Source organism: Pieris brassicae, chromosome 4 (genome assembly GCF_905147105.1).
Source record: "Pieris brassicae chromosome 4, ilPieBrab1.1, whole genome shotgun sequence".
Classification (NCBI taxonomy): Eukaryota; Metazoa; Arthropoda; class Insecta; order Lepidoptera; family Pieridae; genus Pieris; species Pieris brassicae.
Genome location: NC_059668.1, coordinates 6,549,842 through 6,575,141, shown reverse-complemented (window position 1 = coordinate 6,575,141; position 25,300 = coordinate 6,549,842). Strand labels below are relative to the sequence as shown.

General features: G+C 33.2%; 4 protein-coding genes across 6 annotated transcripts; 1 reads left to right on the top strand and 3 right to left on the bottom strand.

The window, feature by feature from the left end:
• Positions 1-253: 253 nt before the first annotated feature.
• On the bottom strand, positions 254-5,391 carry LOC123708786 (major facilitator superfamily domain-containing protein 10). The gene is made up of 8 exons (XM_045659673.1): positions 5,210-5,391; positions 4,609-5,040; positions 4,233-4,391; positions 3,689-3,871; positions 3,148-3,394; positions 1,427-1,618; positions 864-1,001; positions 254-511 (listed from the first exon to the last, which is right to left on the bottom strand). Exons 1-8 carry the CDS (start codon positions 5,210-5,212, stop codon positions 420-422), a joined length of 1,446 nt encoding a protein of 481 aa, XP_045515629.1. The 5' UTR covers positions 5,213-5,391; the 3' UTR covers positions 254-419.
• Positions 5,392-6,297: 906 nt separating this feature from the next.
• LOC123708571 (splicing factor U2AF 50 kDa subunit) lies at positions 6,298-10,024 on the top strand. Its single transcript, XM_045659345.1, has 8 exons — positions 6,298-6,411; positions 6,492-7,064; positions 7,707-7,789; positions 8,689-8,811; positions 8,885-8,972; positions 9,145-9,298; positions 9,432-9,516; positions 9,787-10,024. Exons 1-8 carry the CDS (start codon positions 6,396-6,398, stop codon positions 9,916-9,918), a joined length of 1,254 nt encoding a protein of 417 aa, XP_045515301.1. The 5' UTR covers positions 6,298-6,395; the 3' UTR covers positions 9,919-10,024.
• A 1,662-nt stretch (positions 10,025-11,686) lies between these two features.
• Positions 11,687-12,836, bottom strand: LOC123708511 (28S ribosomal protein S23, mitochondrial). Its single transcript, XM_045659267.1, has 3 exons — positions 12,636-12,836; positions 12,259-12,423; positions 11,687-11,984 (listed from the first exon to the last, which is right to left on the bottom strand). Exons 1-3 carry the CDS (start codon positions 12,677-12,679, stop codon positions 11,729-11,731), a joined length of 465 nt encoding a protein of 154 aa, XP_045515223.1. The 5' UTR covers positions 12,680-12,836; the 3' UTR covers positions 11,687-11,728.
• A 1,426-nt stretch (positions 12,837-14,262) lies between these two features.
• Positions 14,263-25,057, bottom strand: LOC123708649 (integrator complex subunit 6 homolog). Of its 3 annotated transcripts, none has more exons than XM_045659461.1 (12): positions 24,657-25,057; positions 24,185-24,527; positions 23,805-23,942; positions 23,217-23,408; positions 22,429-22,565; positions 21,751-21,889; positions 19,801-19,912; positions 18,865-19,281; positions 18,426-18,508; positions 17,396-17,583; positions 15,125-15,241; positions 14,263-14,443 (listed from the first exon to the last, which is right to left on the bottom strand). In XM_045659461.1, the coding sequence occupies exons 1-12, from the start codon at positions 24,903-24,905 to the stop codon at positions 14,291-14,293; spliced, it is 2,268 nt and encodes a 755-aa protein (XP_045515417.1). In that variant the 5' UTR covers positions 24,906-25,057; the 3' UTR covers positions 14,263-14,290. The 3 variants fall into 3 exon arrangements, with proteins under 3 accessions (XP_045515417.1, XP_045515418.1, XP_045515419.1); XM_045659462.1 differs by having other exon boundaries at positions 23,805-23,915; XM_045659463.1 differs by lacking the exons at positions 14,263-14,443; positions 15,125-15,241 and adding an exon at positions 17,142-17,274.
• Between the last annotated feature and the right edge of the window lie 243 nt (positions 25,058-25,300).

The window sequence follows — 25,300 nt, the reverse complement described above, 5'->3', positions numbered from 1 at the left end:
GTCGAAACTTAGAGCGAACAATAACCCCATCATAACATATACATGATTCCCACAAAACCTCGACTCTAGAACTTACTTAATAAAAGAACTTTTAAAGAAAACACTGTGTTACCGGATTAAAGCTATGTATTGTTATAAACTTATAATTATTTTGCGTGCTTTACAGCGTGCGTGGTCACGGTGACGCGAAACGTCGGGATAAATTTAAAATTATGTAAAATAAGCATAAGTTTATAATAATACATAGCTTTAATCCGGTAAAACAGTGTTTTCTTTAAATGTATAAAACCTATGTTAACAAAAGACAATACTATAAAATATTTTAGAATTGAAGTTCCCATTCAAAACTGTTCGTTTTTATACAGAAAAATTAAACAAACTTGTTGGCAGTGAAAAATAATAAAGAACCTTCTGAAGGTTTACGTTTTCAGTCTACACAACATAACAGCTGGAATGATAAGAATTACAGCACCAATGGTGTAGGTTACAGCTGCGCCTGAACACCAATATACTGAAAAGAATTAAGAGGTAAGGTAAAAAAATACATTTATGTTCATGAATTTTAAGAATATATATGTATTAAAAATCATCAACCATGTTAAGCCAAAAGAGAATTACTTTGCATTCAAAACTTCCAAGTCCAGTGCAAATAATCCTAAATTCAATATTTATTATATGTAATTTTCATTCTACACCTTTCTCTAAACCAGGCCGAAACAATCTAAATATCTCTTTTATGAAAATAACTTTTCAGTTACCTAAGTAGAACATAAATCACAATTTTACTATATATCTATAGATCTAGAAATGGTTCAGTCAATAACAATATAAAAAAATATACATATATATGTATAGATATATACCTGTGGAAGCAATTAAAGGCCCAGCGGCGCGAGCTAGGGCTCCGAGAGATCGTAATGTACCCAAAACGGCACCTCGGGAGTCTTCAGGTGAATGAGACGCCGCCATGGAGGTCATACAAGATACCGCAAAAGCCGTTGCTACAAAATATTACTCATAATAATTAAGATTTTAACCATAGATATCATTTTAAGTTTTCGAAGAATCTGTGGATAAACGTACACTAAACTTTAGCGTATCATCCTTGAGGTCGTAGATTCGATCCCCGGCTGTGGATTAATGAACTTACTATGTGCGGATTTAGCACACGCTCATACGGAGGACATGATGAGGAAACTTTCATGCCGTAGGCCCAAATTGTGTTGTTAACTTACAATGCCCTAACACGGGTTATTCAGGATATATCAATAATTCAGTTTGAGAATACACAATATAAAATAATGACTCAATCCAGCATTTGATTACCTCAGTGAGCATTAGGCCTTTAATGTCGCAATAGAAATTAAACAAAATATAATATTAGCTAACAACTTAATGAACTACTTTTGAAACAGCATATACTTACACAGAGCAAACAGTACAAGCCCCGCCCATAACCAAGCGAGGGGGCTCATGAGAGCTGGTCGCGGGACAGCGGCTAGTGCGACACATAAGAAGGAAAGTGGAGTTAAAACTAATGCAAGTTGAGCCGCGCGTACAGCACCGCGCGCTCCTAGACGCCGTGACGCACCTCCTTGTAGGACACTCATAATAACACCTGCAAACGATATATAATACATAATAAAATAGGTCATACAAAAGTTGATTGTGCGTGTGAGATAAATATTTCGCGATTTAATTAGATAATTGCTTAAAATAAAACGCATTTATGTCAATTGAAAATGAAATTTCAATAAAGAGAAAACGTATACATTACTGTTCTGATACAATTTCTGAAACCGAGTTTCTAAGTTGCCTAAAAACTGGAATATTACCTGATTAAAGTACCTAACTGATATTATTTTTTATAAAACGGGGCAAACGGGCAGGAGGCTCGCCTGATGTTAAATGATACCGCCGCCCATGGATACTCCCAATACCAAAGGGTTCGCGATTGCGTTGCCGGCCTTTTAAGGATTAGTACGCTTTTTTCTTGAAGGACCCTAAGTCGATTTGGTTCGGAAATACTTCAGTGGACTAAACAATTATGAAGTATTATGTAACGAATTTTGGGAGGGGGCGGTCCTATTGTAAAACGTTACGATGCGGGGATTGGAATTACGCGTTATTGTTAATATTATTTTCTACCTTACAGTACTTTACACCAAATAATGGTAAATTTTAGGTTTAAAGAGTAATTGGATTTGGTCACGACACGTTTTAATATTTGAAACAGAAACGTTACGGCGCCTTTTAAGGGGGGGGGGGATCAAAAATCTCCAAAAATTGCGTGACGTTATACTTGAACGCTCCCTACGACAAGGAATAACATTAAAGTTTAATGTCTGATTTTACATCACATTAGAATACAAGAAAAATAAAGATTAATAAAATATTTATAATTTTAACATTAATAATCATGGGACGAGAAAAACATTTTATATTTCCGCTATTACGCGGTTAATACATGTATGTATTTACATAAAACTGCGAATAAACTACAAGGTTTTATTAGTGTGTGTCAAATAACATTAGGTTATTTATTTACTTTAAATTCCGTTTAAACCTTTAATCTTTCATGTTTGTGTACTTTTCAATACTATCATAATATTTATAAGTGTACATAGTTGACACAAAACCTTGAAAAGAATCCTTATAAAAGACCAAAAAAACGGATCAATACAGGTTGTTTACCCGCAAGTCAGACAATGACCCGCAAACTTTACACAATACGACACGTTTTTTTACTTACTAATCAGAATTGGATGCATTATATTCCTCAAATATATTAAGTCTGTGGTCTTTAAAACATATGAGTGTGAAATAGCATTAGTTATTTTCGAAGGATAATTTACATTTATTTACGAAAACCGGCGGCCTTGATTAAAACGAGAATGTTAATTATGATAACATTATTTTAAGTTATGGATAAAATACTAAAGGGGAACTTCGTTTCTCATGGGTTTAATGACAACGATATATTTATAAGAAAAACAGCCGTATTACAAAACAAGCTATCTCATCCAGACAATCATACTACATATTTAGACAGGAGATAGGAACAAACACACATTTCCATTTGACATTTCCCGCTGTTAACTCCGTATTTTTATTACTATACAATAATTTTTAGTGTACAAAACTTACCTATCACTAGAAACATTTTACCCTGCTGCATGGCTGTGTATTTAAATGTGTGATGCGTCAAGAATGTGAGAGTAAACTCAAGTCCCGAATACAAAAAAAGATAGATAAAGTAAATTAGACCCAACTTATACAGAACTTTACTCTGTTTGGGTGTTAGGTTTTTCACAGCACTGAATCTCATTAAATGCCATGGAGACACATAATCAAGGGATTTTGATAGGCTTAGTGACAGTGATGATCTTTTGTCCTGAAAGAAATTAATGTAAATGAGACAGCTATTCATACAGGTTCAAATTATTACGGTAAATCCAAGAACATATTTGAAAATGACCTACGTTTGTGATCAAAATCTATGAATAAAATGCTAAATCGGCTCCTTTTGCTTATTAGTAAAATTCAGAATTGAGTTTGATTTATGGGGAAAATATGTAATAGTTGAAACAGACAAAACACTAATCATCTAATTGCAATAAACATATATCTACCTTATATTTATAAAAACGAAAGGTATCCATGCATTATGCATTTAAAAAATACAAACCTTTGATAATGTTTCTGGTATACAAAAAGTGACAAGAAGTATATTTGCAACAGATAGGGACAGAGCATACAGTGCAGGTCGTTCACCCCACATGCCCCAGGAATGATCATTGTTTTTTGCAAACCAAGCACCGGCCAGAGGACCCACAATAAAACCTATTGAAAATGCCAAACCTATTAAAGCCTGAAACAAGAGTTGTATTTTGAAGACAAGAAAACACAATTTTCATGAAAAAAAAAATGTGGTATACTATAGTTATAGGTGAAAACTGTAAAGGATTATAGGATAAATTATTATTATTTTAGGTCCCCATACTGAAACTAACTAAAGTTGCCAATCAAGTACTTTCTATTTCACAAGTTGTTTATATGCAATATACCCAATATGCAATATTTTTAACAAATATAATATGAAACAAATTCAATTTACTTGTTTCAATTTGTATGGCCATAAACTGGGAATTAGGAATTTCCAACCATGTATAAATTAGACAAAGTATTTATAATAGACCTCTTATGTTATCTATAAGTTTTAATTATCTTACCATGCCTCTAGCTCTATTTTTATCATTGGAAACATCAGTTACAATTGCCATGCTAAGACTAACATTAGCCTTACTTAAACCACCAATAAATCTAGCTAACACAAACAAGCTGAATGAACTAGCATAACTCCATAAACCATGAGATAAGGCTATTCCTATCTGAAATTAAAAATAAATTATTATAATTTTTTAATAGCCTCTTGTTTACAATTTTTTTTCTAAACAAGAAAACTTATATTGTATTTAAATGTTCGATAAAAATATTCTAAGCATCATAGATAAAGGATTTATAACATTTCAAAATTTTAGTTGATAATGATGATAACAATCTCAAGATAAATAAACGATGTGACATGAACGGTGAATTACAACTCACCAGACATAACAGTAATAAAGGCTTTCTTCCATAAGCATCTGAAAGGCTTCCTACAATTGGGCTTGTCAAGAATTGTAAAAAACTATACAAAGATCCTAGTGCACCTCCAAATAAAACAGAGGCAAATCTCTCAGGAGCACCAGTTATTTTCTGAAAACTTTGGACGGCATTTAAAAGAGAAGAGTATAAAGTCACTTTATGACCTTCCTCTTTATCATAATAGTCCAATAGGGATGGTAGTAACGGCAAAATCATCGTAAATGCGAGGAGGTCCAATAGAAGAGATACAAAAATTAAAGCAATTGTGTTATTGTTGGAAGGCTGATAATCAGTAACTTCAGTCTTTGCCTCCTTTTTGAGCGATGAAATATCGTTTGCGTCGTGATCATCATACTTTCTCTTCCTTAAATCGCCGTTTGTGTGTACTTCTTCCTAATAAAGAAAAATATTTAAGTTTAACAACAATAGAATATATAAGTAAATCTAGATTTATTATACTAACATTCAGTTAGGTAATCACTTTCTATTTCACAAGTTTTTTATATGGAAATATAACTTCAGAATACAGAATATTACCTAAATAGTTTAAGATTAAACATACCATTATTACAAAGTGAAGTACAGCTTATTAAAATTTAGATTAATATTATTCAAGATTTGATATAGCATTTACAAGAAAACATTATATAAACTTTCACTTTTAACGTTTAGGTATTTTCAAACAAGATATTGCTCGTACTTGTACACACAAGAAAACACAAATACTAAACACTACGACGCGGGACAGTGACTAGTGACGGACTATCGTAATTTGTAGTGTTCTGTTCTGATTACTAAATGTCTGATAGCTATAGACATTTTAAAACTTGATTCGATTTGTGCAGTGCTTTTATATTACATAGCATACCTTTTGTATGTTTGTACGCATATGTATATTTTTTCATGATTAATATTTCTTTGTATTATTACAGCTGGTAATATGCATATTATAGCTATATTGTCTCATGTTAGAGTGAGTCTTGAGATGTCTTGAGTACAAAAGGGCATAAGATGTCCATGTTATTGCATGTTCTTGTCCCTTTAAAATTAGTAATGAGATATCGTAGCGAATAATTACAAAAAAAGATATGTTATTGAATATTAATCTATATTTAATTAATTAATAAGTAGTAAGTCTATAACATAACATTTTAAGAGAAATTAGTGTTTATATTATTCATTTACACAATGTTATTAAAGAAATTACTTCAAGTCTCGACTGTTAGGGTAGAAGACGCATGTTCGAGGTAACTTATACATGCAACTCCCCTTTCCTCGCATTCAAGTATTTTTGCTACAAAATTAAGTATGACAACATCAGGAATCAGTACTGATTTCTTTTAATGCTATCTACCGATACTTATAAAATATTTCGTTTCAATTCGCAAACTAAATTGTTTATGGCCTCAAGATGTGAAATTTGTTTTAGCAAATCTTCGCGATGATTGAAACTTTTCCCAAGATTAAATTATATCGTAGATTTCTGCGTATTGGTGATGTTATCCCACTACCAAAAATCTGGAAACATATTTGGTTTATTACTTTAAGTATCCATGGCAATTCAATTAATTAATTCAAATTTGTACTCTATTCTTTCGACTGAAGGACTTGTATTTATGGTCTTGTACTAAAATTAAAAAAAAAAAAATGGCTGCGCTTGATTTGCAGCGCCATTTTGTTTTACTACAGTGAAACATATTTTGCGAGTGCTATTGTTGGGTTATATTAACTGTTAAATATAATCCATTATGGGTGAAGATAAAGGTATATTTCTATAAAATATTTCAGACACGTTTTTTTGTGTAATAAAACAGTAAATATCATCCAAATATTGCATATTGCAGACCGCCGACGGAGATCACGTTCTAGAGAACGTCGTAGGACTCGTTCCCGGTCTAGAGATCGCAGAGAAAAGAGAAAAAGCAAGTCAAGATCACCATCGAAACGATCACGTCGCCGCAAGCCCTCCCTGTACTGGGATGTACCACCACCGGGTTTTGAACACATTACGCCATTGCAGTATAAAGCTATGCAGGCGGCTGGTCAGATTCCTGCAAACATTGTGGCGGACACTCCGCAAGCAGCTGTTCCAGTTGTAGGATCCACTATAACACGCCAAGCGCGGCGATTATACGTGGGAAACATACCGTTTGGTGTGACTGAAGAAGAAACTATGGAGTTTTTCAACCAACAGATGCACCTTTCTGGGTTGGCACAAGCTGCTGGCAATCCAGTCCTGGCGTGTCAAATCAATCTCGATAAAAATTTTGCTTTTCTTGAGTTTAGATCTATTGATGAAACTACCCAAGCTATGGCGTTTGATGGAATAAACTTTAAAGGACAGAGTTTGAAAATTCGTCGTCCTCATGACTACCAGCCGATGCCCGGAACTGAAAATCCATCTATTAATGTGCCTGGTGAGTTTTTTAATGGCAACACCTTGTTTGCTTCCTGTAATTTGCTTTTGCATCTAAGTTGTTTTTAGAAAATTATGCTACTAACTGGACCTACTACCTTTTGTCCTGACATATCATGTATTAATGTAATTAGGCATGATGATAATGAAACTGTTGGCATGTTTTAAGGATAGAGTAAAATTATTTTGTTAGTGTTCTTTTTTGCAATTTTTTGGCTTAATGATAGCATTCCTGGTTGAAGCACTTGAAAACACATTAAGATTTATAAAATGTATACTGCAACAGATTATTCTCATATTTAACTACTTACTCCTACTCAAACAACTCTTAAATCATTGTAATCTATATAGGTAAACTATCTCCTACACATAACATATTGTTAATTGCAAGATTTGATAAGTTATTAATCAATGGTACTGTTGAGTATTTCAACTCATATGTTCTACACTTAACACATTTAAAACAATCTAGGAATTTTATTTGATTTCTACACCTATGAATCATCTGTTTTGTAAATAGGAGAGAGGAATTGTCTCATTTCATTGCCTGTGAATGTGGCTTGGTGCTTTACTGGTATCAGTTTTATTATTAACATATCACATTTTACATGTATGTTCAACTTTGGGAAATATTTTTTTACAGCGGGTGTCATAAGTACAGTTGTTCCAGATTCACCACATAAAATATTTATTGGTGGTCTTCCTAATTATCTTAATGAGGACCAGGTAAGTTATATAAGAATCATAATATTATCAGTATGTACTTAAAAACGGCAATGTTCAAATGTTCCTGAGAAAATAATTTTGAAGAACAGATTTAAAAATACAAGTGAGAAAATAAGCAGTATTGGCATAAACCAGTTATATCCCAAGTTATTTTCAAACTTTTAAGCTGTTCTTTAATCTTCCAATTTTTGGATTGGTTTGTGGCTAAAATGTAAAATTTATTCAAGTTAAAACCTTTTATACATTTGCATTGTATGTTGCAGGTTAGTCACAAAGAACATCTTTATAAAGTTGCAATCCTGTGGTTAGGAATAATGGAATTTAGTAATCCCAAAATCAATCGCGATCTTTTGTCATATAGCTTTATACCTGCAAAAATCGAGAGATTAGTTTAGGTCCCCCTTAGGCCATAGATGCCGCTGTTATTTCAGGCGAGATTCAACAGTTGACAGGGCTACGGTGCTGCCAGCAGTTAGCCGCGATATAATTTCCGTTTCAGGTATTTCAGGTACCCATGACGAGCGTGCAATTGCGTGCGCTCAATACATTCTTTTTACATCTCACTGATAAAGTTTGCTTTTTGCCCCTCCCTAGCTTAGATTTGGCACATTCGCGGCCCTCGTGTCACTGTTGTCTCTCATTCTCACCCATACGTCTTGTTTGAACGAGACGCCGGCACAACAAGGCAAGTCTCCTAAGTTCATATCTGATTATAACTTGCGCTTAGGACAGTCAGATTACTATTTCATAGACATTGTCGATTACATTAGCGAACATTAACGGGTACAAAGTATTAGTTCTGGAAATACTAGATTTTATATAATTATTATTTACAAGTATTATGTACATGTGGTGTAATTTCCACTGGAAATTTTCATTTAATGCATAATGTGACACAGGTGAAGGAACTTCTGATGTCCTTTGGACAATTGAGAGCCTTCAATCTCGTAAAGGATTCTTCCACGGGTCTCAGCAAAGGATATGCATTTGCTGAATATGTCGATATAACAATGACAGATCAGGTAAAAAAAATATAATCTGGATCATTTGTGTTAGAAAGATGTTTCTACATGTTCAAGTAAATTAATTTTTCAGGCTATTGCTGGTCTTAATGGAATGCAACTTGGAGACAAGAAATTAATTGTGCAGAGAGCAAGTATCGGTGCGAAGAATTCAACATTAGGTAATTTTTTGCGAGTTTGCTTCACATCACACACTACACATGCACACTTGGCTTAGGCACCGAATGACAGGCAAAAATGGCTTAAGTTGGGCATTAGGTTTTGGTCCGGAGAGTAGTACTAATGGCAGACATGAAAGTTATATGATGTTTAATATAAAAAAATTCTTTACAGCTATGACGGGTGCGGCTCCTGTTACTCTACAAGTAGCTGGTTTGACGTTGGCCGGAGCTGGTCCGCCCACGGAAGTACTGTGCTTGTTGAACATGGTCACGCCAGACGAACTGCGCGATGAAGAAGAATATGAGGATATCCTTGAAGACATCAAGTAAGTTCTACTTGTCTCTAGAAGGTGACCAACTGGTAACCTTGTTCTAAATTATACAAGTCTTTATAAATATTTTTTTCATTATATTTGGTTTCTCAGCTGCTTGCTAATAATTTATTTTTTATGTTTTCAGAGAGGAATGTAACAAATATGGTTGTGTACGCAGTATAGAAATACCACGACCTATAGAAGGTGTGGATGTACCAGGTTGTGGAAAGGTATATTAATTTTATTAGGTTTTCAAGAATATACATTGTTTACAAGAAATTTATTTCAAATTAAAAAAATATATATACTGATTGATAAATATGTTAACATTTTCTTATTCAAGTTTTTTTTATGCTAATTTTAGTTACATGGTCAGCAACTAATATTTTAAGTTGAAAATGTTTAATACATTTTAAGTTGAAGTACCATATCAATTCTCATATCAGCATAACAATATATAGTTAGCTTTCTGGTTTCTCTGTACGAAATATTTATTTCAGGTATTCGTTGAATTTAATAGCATTGCTGATTGTCAGAAGGCGCAACAAACACTTACAGGGCGAAAATTCAGTAATAGGGTCGTAGTGACCTCTTACTTTGATCCTGACAAATATCATAGAAGAGAATTTTAATTCATTCTAAATATTAAATTCCATTACCATATTGACATGATTATTTACGTGAAAGTACATGTACCTTTTAAATATATTTAATGGTGAAATAAATAATGAAATTTTATTAATGTTTTATTTCGAACATAATATTATGAAATGTAAAGTAGCCATTTAAAATTATATTAATTCAATTGAATAAACTTAAATTTACACTTGATCATTCTGCATAGCTGGCTGGTATGTGTTTAATGTACCGGTCTCTGCCGACAGTACCATCTTTCTCATGATTGCGTAAAGCACTCCACCAACTAATAACATTCCGATGCCAGACATCAAGCTGATCGCCCAAGCAGGCACGGAGTTTCCATCTGAAAAATATGTGTACTTCATATTTCAAATCTGCATATATGTAGGTCGCAGAAGTAAGTTATATGTGTACAAGTCTACATGTAAGTTTTAAGATAACAGCTTGATATGATGAACACAAATAAGACTAAAATTGCCGAGTTGAGTCAGTCAGTATTCGAAGTGACAAAATCACCTCTTAACTTTTCACTACAAAATAATGTGACGAAAAACTTACGATAATATGTGCGGGTCATAACTCTTCTTCCTCGCAAGATTTTCCTTCTGGCTTCAACTTCATGGCTCAATGTGCTCAGAACCACTGAAATTGAATATAAAATTATTTAATAATAATTTATTTATAAAAGCGTTTGTTAAAAAAACAGTTATGATACATACAACTTTTATGAATTTAAAAGAACCTAATGCCAAATAGGATATCATAGTAATTAGACTAAGTATTGGTTGGTGGTTATAAAAATCGTGTTATTAGTAGGTATGATTTGAATTCTGACATGCAAGAGCAAATTTGTCTAGTGGATTTGGCCTATAAAACATACAATCAACCTTTTTATAATATTCAATTTATGTGCTTTATTAAGCATCGGTATGTTAAGTACTTTAATATGACGATTATGGTGAATCATAATTTATATGTACAGGTTTTCATTTTCTATAAGTACATGTATCAACACCATCTAATTATGATGTACTTCAAAAAAGTACATGTTAGTATTTCGACTTACCGAAAATAACGGCTAAATAGAACAATAATGATTTCCTTTGTGCCATTTTCACTGTTTATCAATTTTTAATGCTATATGTAGCAATAGTATGAAATGTTTTCACTCAAAACTGCGACTATAATGTTTAGAACGTGCTTATCTCTAAGATAAGATAGGAATAGATTGTATTTAGTAGAAGGGGCTTGCTATGATGATGTAGGTCGATTAAATGATTCACTTATTCTACTTCTTTTATTTCTGTGAAAATTACCTAATTATTAAAGATAGGGGGTCTTAATATAAGTTAAATTAGAAGAATAATAAAATTGTTTATCAAATATCAGTCTCGTAACTTCCTAAATATTATTTAACTTATTAAAATAACTGGTCTGGTTTGCATTGCAGTAGTTTGTAATGAGAATTTATTTTTGTAATAACAATAAAGAATTAACAGCCTTCACACAAGTCTACATTTATGCATGTTTTACTGGTAAAATTTTCTTGTAAGGTAGTATGTGTACAGGTTTCTAAGGCAAATTGGTTAGTTATTGTGCTGCTGGGATAATATTAACAAGCTGTAATCATGTTAAATTATAAATTAACTGAGCTACACCTATTGGTTTGACCTGTTTATAAATGGCAAAATATTATAAATATTGAATGATTTACCTATTGTTTGATATAATTATCGAATTGTCATATAAAAAATAAAAAAATACCAACAATCTATTTATTTACATCTAAAATACATGACTAATCTATTGCTTAAAAATATTTTTTAAATTTGCTTCTGATAAAACTTGAGCAGTAGCAGATTCTGGATTAGCTTTTATTGTGATTTGTTCAGATTCCTTGTGGCTAACAACAGCAGAAACAGACTTCTCTACTAATTCTGTATCTTGTACACCTTCCCTTTGCAGTTGTTCATACTTCTGAATCAGTTTCTTTATTTGAGTCTCTCCATAGGGACTTAGCATGTTCAATCCTAATCCATGTCCTTGCATATGAAATTTTCTGCAAAGATATAGTTAAAATGATGACATTGAAATGATAGGCAAATTAGTAAATTAAGAAAGTTTTGTGTCCACAGCTATTTAGCTATATGAAACTTTCTAAGAAGAAATAATGATCAATAAAATAGGTTTGGAAGCAAATTGGCTGTTTATATTTATACAAAATTTGATTGCTTATTCAAATTATTGTTAAAAAACATTTTAAGCAACAGCAAGTCTTTAAAAAGCAAAAAAGGTGTAAGATAAATCATAATTTTTCTAGCAAAGACACTTACGCCCTAATTGTATCTTCTTTGTACAAAATTTGTCTTATAGGCTTATTTTCTGGCTTTGGTCTTGCAAACTTTGGTTCCACTAGGGGTGGGAAGGCTTGATATACATCAAACCAAATGGGCCTATCATCTGGTTTTATAGCCCCATGTTTAAGCAATCCTTCAGCTCTAAAAAAATAATTGAAATGTATGAAAATATGTTTGGTGGCAAATGTTTATCTTTTACTAAACTTATGACAAAACAAGGTTTAAAATCAAATCATGTTACTTTCATCATTTTGAGATAAGAACACGGAATATCATCCTCAACGCTCCCTTTAAATGTATTTAACTTTAAACAAAAAAATATATGCAAGCATTTTTAATTCCCTAATATTCACCTTGTACATATTGTTCCAATTCTTTCCAATCTACTTGTCGCCATGTTACTAGAGGGAAAGCAATTAAATTAAATCCAAATAGTTTTTTCTTAATCAATTTAATGTATAAATTCAATCACATATTTATTAAAAAAATACTATTGGGGTTATTAAAATGTTGATGATATATAGGGTTAGGATACAATACATAAAATTGTTCAAATTTAGAGAGAGACTTCAACTTCAAATCATAGAGTATCTTCAAGTATAAATTGTGACTTTGTCTAACATCTATAGCCAACCACAGACTGAATACGAGATTTAAATTGGGAAGCGACGATCTGATCATCTTATTGACCACAAAATTGAATTGAACTTTAAAAACTATAATAATTTAAAATACCATGGACTTATCAACCATTGACCACAAAGTTGCGGTTTGTGTCATCACAAAAACGTAATAAAAATGTTTCGATAAATACTGTTCTGTTCAGGCATTGGACGTTTGTAAAATGTTTAAAATTTAGGGCGGCTGTAAAATTGGACAGTCAAGTTGTAACTTAATATTTTTTGTCTTATAATTCAAACCGAAGTGATTTGTTACAAGATCGATTTTCATCGCAGTGACGGCGTTGTTATTTCATTTAAAAACATGTATGCCAATGCGAGGCATGCGAATAATAAATGTACGCATATGAAAACTGTGTATTTCTTATACATACTAGCTATTTACTTATAAATTAAACGAAATGAAATGTTTTACAAAAATGCAGTGTGCGATAAGTAAGATATTTTAGGGCAGACACTGAAAATTCAAATGTTAAATAAAATACCATTTTTCTGTATCAGCATAGTCCGTTTTATTCTTAGTTATAAAATAAGGACATCACACGACAAATAAAAGCACTTGTATATTAGGATTTAATTTACATAACTATTCTATTACCTATTATTTACAAATCCAAAATAATTCAGATCAGTTATTTGTTAAAACAAAATAATGTATTCTGTTCCATTGACAACAATATTACCATAACCCGGGGTCAACACCTAGTTTTAGAAATAGTTTTGATGGTCAGGTCATTTTAACAAAATATAGAACAGCAATTGAAGAAAAAGTATATGAATCTCTTACGTTTTTACCAATTTATAGAAATCATTATATACAACAAATTACAGTAACAGATATACAAAAAATATTTATGTATATCAATAATTTCAATCAAAATGTCACTTAGAGTAATATTGTGAGTCAAGACTTAGTGCTATGTATGATTCCCGTATGTTAAATCCAATAAGTTTTTCACATATGGGAGTTATATTTAACGCTAAATCTCTACTCAAACTCGGTAAGTTCAGAGTCACACGCTTTGCGTAAATATTTTAAGGCCAGCGATTTCATTTAAGAAAAACATTGGACAATTTTATTTCTACCTTAGCAATACTTTTACAACTGTAGTTCACAAATTCATAAATGTCTGTGCAAAGAACTCTTGCCAATTTATTTGCCGGGAACTTTGTCTGTCAACGTCAATGATTATTATAAAGTTTGACATGTGCACTGACTATTCGACTTTAAAAAGGTTTTAGTACCAACTTGAGATGCATAACTAATAAGCTACGGGTTGAGCCCAGAATACAAAAATAATTTCTCAAAAATATGTTTTAATTTTATGTTATGACTGCGATCGATGTTTTCGGAAGCATCGTTTATCCGCTTGTCGGGTCAAAATGTCAGAGACAAAATTTCTATGTTTGAATACACGTAGAATGTCCTCGCGAGCCTCTTGAATACCTTCGCAGACTATTTTACTCCTTTGTATGTTTCCCTGTTGGTATTAATAAACATTATTTACTGCACAAAAAAGCATTGGCTTCTGTAAAGCCACCATTAGTTTTAAATAGGCAACCCATATGATACTTTATAAAGAAAATAATCTATCAAACAACAGTTTTTAAACACATAATTATGATATTATGTGGCTGCAACCTAAATTGTATATTTTCATTAAAGTCAGATATTGCAAACAGGACTGTTGAATTAGTCTACATAACCATATAATCTCCAAAAGTGGTCATAATATTCAATATCATAGACAATATTTTAGTAATTTTATTAAATTAAAACTGATTAATAAGATATTACTTTGCTTCCTGTTCTGTGACTACTTACATTTTCATATTGTCGGACTTTTTTTTATAGAACAGCCCCAAACGAGTAGAATGCTCCTCTGTTGTTAAGTGTTACTGCCACTCATGGACACTAAATGCCAGAGAACTCGCGAGTCAATCAAAAGTTTCAAGTTCATCAAAAAAAAATATTATTGAGCGGGAGGCTTACCTAATGTAATTATTATTATTAAATTATTAAAGAATTGGTACGCTCTATTCTTGGAGGACATTAAGTAGAGTTGGTTCGCAAAATACTTCAGTGGTATATTCATTAGCCATTGCTGTCTTTCTGTTAATAAAAAAGCAATCATGTACATATTTATATAATAAAAATATACCTTTATAAGTTCAAGTAACGAGTGTGAGAGTGGTTTAAGCGCGTTGTGAGCGCGACTTGTCTCTAACAAACGATGTACTCCCTCTAACTGTTCGCCGACATCCGCTTCTAAGGAAACCTGTTCACAAACACCTAAACTCTTTAGTGAAGTACTCTTTCGTCTCTTTCTGTCAAATGCTGAATATGCTGTGATGAAGAAGGACTACTTTTGGTATAGTGCAAATTAGACTGAGTTAGTTTTAATGAATAACGGTTTAAACATAAATTGAAAGTTATCTTATACTTTATAAAAAAAAGCTTTTTTTATCATCAGTATTGAACACTTATGGTACTAGTCTAAATCATAGTTACACAGAAGTACTAAAATATATGTTGTACGAAACGATTTTAGATCTTCGATCGATCGAATCTTGTGAAATGAAATGTTTGGCGATAAGAAAACGTTTTTTGAGTCTATTACCCTCTTCTCGTCCATTCTAGGCCCTTGACTTTAGACTCAGTAGTAAAAGTTAATTGAGAATTCAATGTTTTGAGCTTGACGTCAATAATGACGTTTACAATTATCCTGAGCCGAATAAATAATTTATTAGATATGTCAGAATTGGCTGAAACAAACATCAGAAGTAAAGCACGACATACAATTTAATTAATAATTTAATCAATAAAAATAATAGCAGTGAGGGAGAGAGGTGACAGTCGGTTAAAACTGCGGTCCGTGCACCTCGACGCAACCAGAGAAATGCGTGCCGATATTTTTTTATGGAATCTCGCTGTTGGCCTTAAGGGTCTTTACAGATCGGGCTGTTTTGGCGAGCGTAGCTCGGCCAGAATGGCGTTTTATCCCGCGGCTAGCGCAAGGGCGTCTCTTGAGAGACCCTAACCTCGGTTTGGAGGTGGTTAATCGCCTGAAGGGCAGGACGGAAGCTCACTGGAGTGAGCGAAGTGCGAAGTAAAGGTGCTCGCCTTCCCCGGTGAAGGCGGTTTTTTACCCTAATCTGTTTTTGGCTATTTTTATTATTATTGGCCGCAGGGGCGGCTTTTAATTTATTGTTAGCTACGGTAATTGGATCGTCCGGATCCGTTAGTGTATGTGCGTGCCGATACAGCGGCGATTCTGGTTTTTATAAACCCGAAACGTAGTGGGGCGATGACGTCACGTGCACGTGCCGCTAGCGCTCCATATCGCTGTCTTTTTTGTACAATAAACAAAAGAACACATGAATAAATTGAAAACGTGTCAACATTTCTTGCCTGTTCACCAAAAATGAGCATCAGCGGATATTTAAAAACCGATGAAACCGATTTTCATAAAACTTAGACTAAACCTAGCCTACCTAAAATTCTTATACAACCCCCCCCCCCATGTAACATACATAATTTATACATTAGAAAATTGAATTGATCACTTAAGGAATTTAAACGATAGGTTTGTAATAATTGGAAAAAATCGAGAAATGTTAACGAAACAATGGGTAAATTTTTAAAACAATGAATGTAATTTGAATGATAATTCAAATTACAAATAATTTTAATAAAGAATTTTGTATATTAATTTAGTGAAATTCTTGTACTTGATGCACAGAATTTTAGCTGATTTTGATTGCCCCCCCCCTGTGGGGCGTGGCCCCACGTTGGGAAACACTGGGTTTAGTAATAATGTGCCGTTTTATACGCGCAATATAATTATCATAATTTTATGTTCAAAAATCAAAAAGTTTTTATTTCAAATAGGCCTTTGCAGGCTCTTATGAAACGTCTAGTTGCACGGTTCCAAAAAGTGGGTCTCATGGAGAAGAACCGGCAAGAAACTCCATGGACACTCTTTTCAACAATGGTTTAGCTTACAAAGACTCGGTTACAATAATAATAATCGGCTGAGAAGTTTATATAATGCAAGGTATACAGAGATTCTATACAATGCAAAAGAAAATTGAGTTTTTACTATTAGTGTAAAATGAGATACACACACTTGCACAGCGCAAGTTGCCAGGGAAGCCGCACATGCAGAGATGAATTAGCGCCATACATCTTTATCGTCAACATAGTCTTGGATTTTATAATACGCTTTTTTAATTAGGATTCCTTTGATGACGTTTTTGAACTCGTTTAGTCGTAAGATCAGTTACACACTTCGGTAGCCTGTTGTAGAATCTGACACAATTCCCAAACAATTCATGTTACAAATGTATATAATTTGTGATAGTAAATAAGTTTTAAATTTATTTGAGAAAAACTATGTATACAATGAAGAAAAAAAAACCATTTAATTTACCAAATCGTCCATCTGCGCGGTCAAATGATGCACCTTCCATCCCTCGGCGGAGACAAGCACGTGCTTCTGCGTTGCGATGGCTACGATATCCCTCGCGCGTGTCTCGCGTCGTTTCACGTCGGACGGCCGCGTGAAGTGCAATGCCGTACTACGCCATCCGCATACGTACGTCGAGGTTAGTGACGGTCCTTTAAAAAAACACAAATTTTAACTGTCTTTATTTTGCATTCTATGCAAACTTGAACATTTCTGTGTGTGTTCCACCGATTAGCAGGTTTCATATTTTTTTAATTTTTTATTTATTTATTTATTGTGTATAAATGTTCTTAATATAAAGGAAGTTGGTGTGGTGGAAACACAAACTGTACACGATTCAAACAATTAAAATTGCACGTAAAATGTCACAAACAAATTTAAACTGACGCGCCATAGAGAGCCGATGCAAGAAACCTGTTCTTGTCGAGAATTCTCATTCACATACAGGTGAGTTCTTATATTCGAATATGTATTAAATGACGCAATATAGCATAATTTATAATTGTTAAATTTATGTAGTATTTTTTAAATTTAAATTTAATATTGTTTCTTGTTATATTAGTAAGAAGTGTAGCTGGTAGCGAGTTTATTAAATTTGGAATAATGTAATCTAATGTTTTTTTCCCATATAAATTATTGGATTTGGGTAATATATTAGTTTATTTATTGGTATTGGTATTTATCGCCGCGTTCACAGGCTTAGTCTGTCTACTGCGAGCGTACTGACTGGGGCTAAATTAACACTGAGTACTACATATTTTTTTCTTTATTTCCTATCTCTAACCAATTATTATTTTTATTTATTTATACTTTGTTACCATAGTATACATTATTATACAAACAAAAATTAAGTAGGTTACACAAGTTATAAGGCAATTGGCGGCCTTATCGCTAACAAGCGATTTCTTCCAGGCAACCCTAATATGGGAGAATAAATAAAGAGACACCTACAGAGGGTAAAGTACAAGAATTATATAGTATTTAGGAAACTTACGCTTCGGTATGACGGGGGCAGGAGGAGGCGTTGGAGGTTTCTCTTCAACTGCGTAGTCGCAGTGACGAACTTCACTTGTTAATCTGAAAATATTATTAAATAATTTGTAAAAACTCACACAATTTAAAAAAAAAGATAATTTCTACTGTTATCTTTGTTTTGTATTGTTAGTGTTGACGTGCGAATCATCCCTGAGGTCGTAGGTTCGTGCCCAGACTGTGCACCAATCGACTTTGTATACGTGCGCGTTTAAAATTTGCTCGAACGGTGAAGGAAAATATCGTGAGGAAACCGGCTTGCCTAAACCCAAAAAGTCGACGGCGTGTGTCAGGCACAGGAAGCTGATCACCTGATTAGATTGAAAAATCATCATGAACCAGATACAGAAGCCCAGACCTAAAATGTATTTATTTGAAAAATTCTGTAAAAATGCACTTACAACTGTTTCCGCGGCTTCTTCCTCGGTGAGACATCAGTTTGCCTTGGAGGCTCCGGTTCATCTGGGGTTGGTGACGACGCTGCTGACATGGTGGTGGACCCGCTTCCCGGTCCCTGGGAGGTCGTCACGTCCTCCCACCCAGTGTTACTTATATACTGGCTATTCACCCCACTCATTGCACTATTGTTCATAGTATTCACACTGTCAATGTTACCCAAGTTACTTAGACTGTTCAAGGTACCGACACGACTGATTGTACTAACGTTTAAGTTATTCCCCACAACCACATTAGCAATGTTGCCAATACTGCTCAGTGTTGCTATATTGCTTAGATTGGCAATATTTGATGTTATGTTGCCTATGTTTCCTACTTGGGATATAGTTGATATCGTATTCATTTGGTTCTTTGATGGCGACCTGAAAGGATTAATTTAATTTTACTGAATGTGGGCGTCACCTTGGAGTATTGAGCCAACTACATCAAAAACTTTTTTTTTATCGAACAGGCGGCAAACGGGCAGGAGTCTCATCTGATGTTAAGTGATACTAGTGGACACTCTAAATGCGAGAGGGCGAGTGCGTTGCCGGCCTTTTAAGATTTGGTACGCGCTTTTCTTGAAGGACCCTAAGTCGAATTGGTTCGGAAATACTTCAGAACTAATGTAAAACGAAATGTCGTTCATTCGTATACGTAACACGTCGTACTCGAACGTAACGTACTTTATGAACGTCAAAAAGGGGATTTGTCCACTAATTGTTTCTCTTGATTCAAAGTCAAGTACAGTATTGTCTTTAAGTCATTTTTTCTACTTAAACTTTTAATAATCAAGAGTCGTGCAGGCACGTTAATTTCATGAGATATATAAAACCCAACATAGTATATGTATAAGTAGTCCAAAATTTGTAATCAAGCAGGCAAAGAAAATAAAGTCTCACCCCTCAACATCCCGTTTCCTTAAGATAGAAGGTCTTGGTAGAACGGGTGTGCTGGCAATAGTTGTTGTTTGACGAACCTCTGATGATGTTTGGACGGCATTTGCTCCACTAGCTGTAATAATATTTCAACCTTCGGTAACTAGATAATATTTAGCTATGGTGATAGGGATCAACACCTTGAACATCAACATATATATATTAAGATATATATATATATATATCTCTTAATATATATAAATCTCCTGTCACGATGTTTGTCCGCGATGGACTCCTAAACTACTTAACCGATTTTAAACTAAATTGGCACACCGCGAGCAGTCTGGTCCAACTTAAGAGATAGGATAGCTTAGATCTTTAATTATAGTTGCAAATTATTTGTCTATAATTAATTGACAGTCACAATTATCTGTTAACTCCAAAAGATGTTAACAGATGTCGATACTTTTCGACTGGATTAAGTAAGTAATCAATAGATGGCACTGCTATGGTAAACCGACAAACGTGTCATATAAGCTACAATTCAATATCATGATTACCACGTGTTATTGAGGCTAATGTATAAATTAAATTTATTTTGTAGTAAAATACCGTAAAATTAAATTATTTCTACTTTCTTAATTTTTGGTGTTAGTGTTACCACGTGTTACTTAGACCGTTTAAATCAAATTCAAATTACAGTGACGATTATACAGTGAAATTATTCTAAGGCTAACTAAAACCACATTAAGGAGGAACGAAGTTCGCAGGGGCAGCTAGTATCAATATATATAATGGTTGTGGCGTAATAAATATGGTATCTGCGGGTAGAGGACGTGTAGCGGTTCATAAAAATATCTATTTGTTTAGGTCTTTCGGTTTCGAGACATTTTTTGATTTTTACTTCTTTCTGGTGCCAATACCAAATGATGGATTTTTTTCAATCTATTTGTCTGATATTATTCCTGGATATATGCGCTATCGAATGTAAACTATTATTTTTGGGGTGCATGCATAGATTTTTTTAAAACAAATATATAACTCACATTTCATATCTCACTATTTTTTTAAAGGAATTATAAAAAAATATCTGACTGCCAAATTAAGAAAAACTTTTCTGTTTCATTAACATTCCGATTCATTATGCCACACCCTGTAGTTTTTAATTTGACTACTGCAATTCTAAAGTTTTTTATGCTAATAAACAGATATAGCAATATTCATCGAGCGAGTTTCCTTATCTTGCCGAAGCCGCGTACAAATTATTTGAAGAAGTCTATTAAGTATGAGGGTGTGCAATTATTTAATTAATTGCCGTCTAAAAACCGTAATATTAGCGCGTTTAATCAGTTCAAAAGGACATTAAAGATATTGTAATCAACGTTGTAATTAACGTTGACTCCATCTGATGCTTTTCCCGTTTAACGAATAAGTATCGCAATATAGCGAGGTAGTACAGCCAGCATAATATGTACACTAATACAGGTATTTTTTAATGTATTTTATTTTACTGTGTATTTTATTTTATTTTTTTTACTATGAAAATAAATACTATATTTCCTTACTTACATATCGACGCAAGTAGGTATACGCCTAAAGGTTAAATAGCTGAGCCTTGAAAAATTCAAAACACCTTATTTAAATTAATTCATTAAAAAATACTGCGTCAATTAGTTTTACTCTTATATTTTTACGGTCGTAATAGTATGTTATTTGTTTATTAAACATTAAAATATTTTTATTAATTTACGCCATTCTTACGGTTAGAAAAGCTTCAATACATAGGCTGTTAATGTGTACATTGTGTACTCAGGATAAAAAACTATCGATTTTTCAGCACAAATTCTACACAAACAGACATACTACATTAGTTAAAATGGATACTAATTTAGTTTAGTGACGATATTTTATTTATTGTAAATAACATATACCCTTATTACACTTTATTAAAAAACAATATATTAATTACAGTACCTTGGGTTGTAATCGTATGCGCGTAGGGCGTAATCGGCCTTGCGTGGTGCGGATGCGCAGCTCGCGGCACTTCGTAATACAACTGCGGCGGAGCACTGTTGCCAACACCCCGAACGCCTACATTTGCTACACCCACAACCTGCGATAGCCAAAAATCAATTTCAAGATATTAAACATACCTCAAATTTCTTTAATTAAAAATGAAATATATTTCCCTAGTTACCATTTTATACATATCTACAGCGATACCCATATATAAAAAAAACTAAACCAATTTCAATAAATTACAATTTTTTAGACGAAGTTACATTTTGGGAAGAGATGTTTAGTATACATTATGTTTAATCATCATCATACTCAAATATTATTCAATAACATAAATATATATATTAATTGAAAAATAAAACATAGATATGAACATTTATTAAACTTAATAATTACTGATAATTCCAGTCAAGTTTATTGCAACTTAAAAAGTACTTTATTACTCAATTGTTGTCGTTATTGAGAGTGGGTGTAATGTTATGTAGATTGTATCATTATATGGATGACCAGCTAAACCAACCAAAGCCAATTGATTTCAACACTTTAGTAGTACATAGATTTTGCGTATGTTTGCGAATAAAGCACATAACCGCGCTTCGACATAATGCTAGAAAAAGAAAAAAACAACATTACCTTTGCAGGTTGATAGTTCCTTTGCAAGAGTGGTAAGGGCCTTGGAGCTGGAGGTGGTGGAGTTGGTGTTTTCGCTCTTGTCACACCACTAACGACACCAATTGATCCACGCATTGTGCTCGATATAACACCACTCGCTAGAAATTGAAAACGGTGGTACTGGAGTAACAGTTATAAAATAATCTCTCATTCATTACGGGCTCTGCCCTGCGGTCCCCCGGTTATGTTACTATATAATCTTTCTAACATCAGTGAGTTTCTTTTTAAAATAGTATTTCTTGTGTATCTAATATTACTGGAGATGTAAATCTAAGGTTTCGTTAAAACAGTGTAATACTAATGTGGTCTAGCAACAGCAGCTCAAAATAACATTAAGATATTAGATGTAGTCGAGGTCTACATTGAGACTCAGTAACTCCCAATAGTAGTAGTGGTAGTGATTAAAAAAAAGGTTACGACATCTGCTATGGATGTATATACAGTGAACTGCATCTACATTGCATATAAACGTTATGTATATAGCAATTTACAGACAGAATACCGACGCCTGTCCGATTTTAATAAATTATTCTATAAATGTAATTATAATTGATGACATTTTGGAAATCATTTAGAAATGTTTTTATAGTGACATAAAATAATATTTACACTAATTTGTAACACAATCAGACAGTTTATCAGAATATAATATTAAAAGTTTTAAAATCAGGTAATAAAATAATCATATTTTGTTTATATTATGGTCAATATAATAAGATGTTTATATAGTACAAGAAAGAATTACTCACAAGTCAATACAGAGGTTGTTGGCAAGGTGACAATAGCAGAATGTGGAGACAGTGGAGTCTGAGTAGAATGTGGGGGTGTATGTGAGGGTGAAGGTGCTGGTGATGGTTGCCGTGGGGGCACCCCGCGGCTGAGTCCCCGAGATCCATATACTAAAGCCCCGCGACCCCGACTGTTTGCTGACCAACCACTGCCTAAACCAGTAAATAAAAAATTAAAGAAGTGTAACTTTCAATTGCAATTTTCATTATATTTTAGAAAGTGCAAAATTATAAACCTTAAAATATATAGATGTGAAAGCATTGCCAACTAGATATTCTAATACATTTTTACTATTAATTCTTTGTTAAATAACCTAGATGGGTTAAAATGCCTACATATGTTTAATTTTATGTAACTAAAATATTTTAATTCTCAGTCTTAAAACACCATTAGTTGTCTATTATATTGTTAGAATAACTAACTTCCTTATCTCCAATACAACTAACCCATTGCTATCATACAAACATAGATGTTAATTTGCAATAACTAAAGGAAACTATTGTTGCTGATCTTACTATATAAGATATTCTATTTGAGATATTTCTCACCTTGGCTGATAGTAGCCTGAGCTGAAGCTGTTACTGGACGCACTGCTAGGGAAGCCCCAGCAGCTAAACCCCTTGGCACATGACTGGTACCCTTACTCACTAGAACACTAGCTGTGCTTACATTAACACTCGTCAGGACTGTAAATATATTTCATTAAAAGTTATGAAAAATTTCACTTCTATTTTAGTTAACTATAGAATAGTTAAAGTAGTAGTATAAATTCTAGCCTTATAAAGATTATGTAAAAGGCAATGACACTATTATATATAAAAGTATTCAGATATACTATATCCAAAATTACTAAAGTAAAGTACAACTATAATATTTGACTTTACGTATACATATATTAGTAACTAGAGTAGAGACTAAGTTAACTCACCTGGTCTAGAGTTTTGATGTTGATTTGTAGGTAGCACTCTAACATTAGCTCCACCAAGAGTTCGTACAGAAGAACTAACAATTAAATTTCCTGAGCCACTAACAAGTTGTGCACCTACATTCAGCATTTGATTCCCACTCACTGTAGATGTTACACTTGTCTGAATTGTATTCAATGATGGGGAGTTATTTGGGTTTGTCACCTGACCTGATAGCTGAGTTCCTTGGCTTATTATCTGCGTGCAGGGACTTAATATATGACTGCTTGTTAAGAGCTGTGGTTGTGTGAGTATTTGTGTATTTTGACTTATTAACTGATTTCCTTGACTAACAATTTGAGTACCCTGAAAGTAGTAATTTATATAGGTAAAAAGTAAATACATAAACAGAATGGTAGTGAAATGTGAGCAGCACTGGTAAGGCACTCAATCATTAGAAAATGGATGAATGTTACTTGTATGATAGAACTTTACCTGAGAAACCACTCCGGAAGAAATTATTTGGGCGCCAGTTGCTGTACGCATCAGTCCAATCGGCCCAGCGCTAGAATGTGTAATTATTTGACTGGTTCCGGCAGTTTTACCTTGACTTGGTATTATATGAGTCATTTTCACGTCTGCACTTGAAATATTCTTAACTATTGTTATTTTTTGTGGCGCTAAGTCGATTGGATACATTTTGCCAGTTGTTATAGACCTATCATTATCCAAGTTATTACTCATAATGTTGCAGTATATGTAACACTAACTAAACATTATATTGCTTTTCATGCAAAATTCATCCAAAAACCATAAACCATTTAATTAATTAACTAGCTAGTTTAGTTTAAAACATTGTAGCTTTATTTCGAACTTTCCAAACGCGATCGTCTACTATAAAGGTAATCGTAATTACTGACAGTTTACATTTGTTATTAATCAAAATCAAGCAGAGGCAACTACTAAGTCCTTTGTTTATGCTTTCAGTAAGACGAAAACTAAAAACTTATATTATCCTTATTGAAAAAACTCTGCAGCTTTTAAAGAAACTCCTAAGTTTCCTAAAATTTTCAGATAATTTTTAAATAAAGTTGATATCGTTAGAGTTCCTTATAGTCTTTTGAAAAACAAGTTATAAA

Bases quoted from the DNA above. Each gene is read 5' to 3' on its own strand.
- LOC123708786 (XM_045659673.1), bottom strand. The intron at 3,395-3,688 runs GTTTGTATTTTT...AATTTCTTTCAG, and splicing joins TACCAGAAACATTATCAAAG to GACAAAAGATCATCACTGTC. The intron at 1,619-3,147 runs GTAAGTTTTGTA...TATCGTTTGCAG, and splicing joins TAAAATGTTTCTAGTGATAG to GTGTTATTATGAGTGTCCTA.
- LOC123708571 (XM_045659345.1), top strand. The intron at 8,973-9,144 runs GTAATTTTTTGC...AATTCTTTACAG, and splicing joins TGCGAAGAATTCAACATTAG to CTATGACGGGTGCGGCTCCT. The intron at 9,299-9,431 runs GTAAGTTCTACT...TTATGTTTTCAG, and splicing joins GATATCCTTGAAGACATCAA to AGAGGAATGTAACAAATATG.
- LOC123708511 (XM_045659267.1), bottom strand. From the start codon at position 12,679: ATGGCGACAAGTAGATTGGAAAGAATTGGAACAATATGTACAAG. The intron at 12,424-12,635 runs GTGAATATTAGG...TTATTTTTTTAG, and splicing joins ATTGGAACAATATGTACAAG to AGCTGAAGGATTGCTTAAAC. The intron at 11,985-12,258 runs GTAAGTGTCTTT...ATATCTTTGCAG, and splicing joins AAAGAAGATACAATTAGGGC to AAAATTTCATATGCAAGGAC.
- LOC123708649 (XM_045659461.1), bottom strand. From the start codon at position 24,905: ATGAGTAATAACTTGGATAATGATAGGTCTATAACAACTGGCAAAATG. The intron at 24,528-24,656 runs GTAAAGTTCTAT...TACTACTTTCAG, and splicing joins CTTCCGGAGTGGTTTCTCAG to GGTACTCAAATTGTTAGTCA. The intron at 18,509-18,864 runs GTAAGTGCATTT...TAATATTTTCAG, and splicing joins AAGAAGCCGCGGAAACAGTT to ATTAACAAGTGAAGTTCGTC.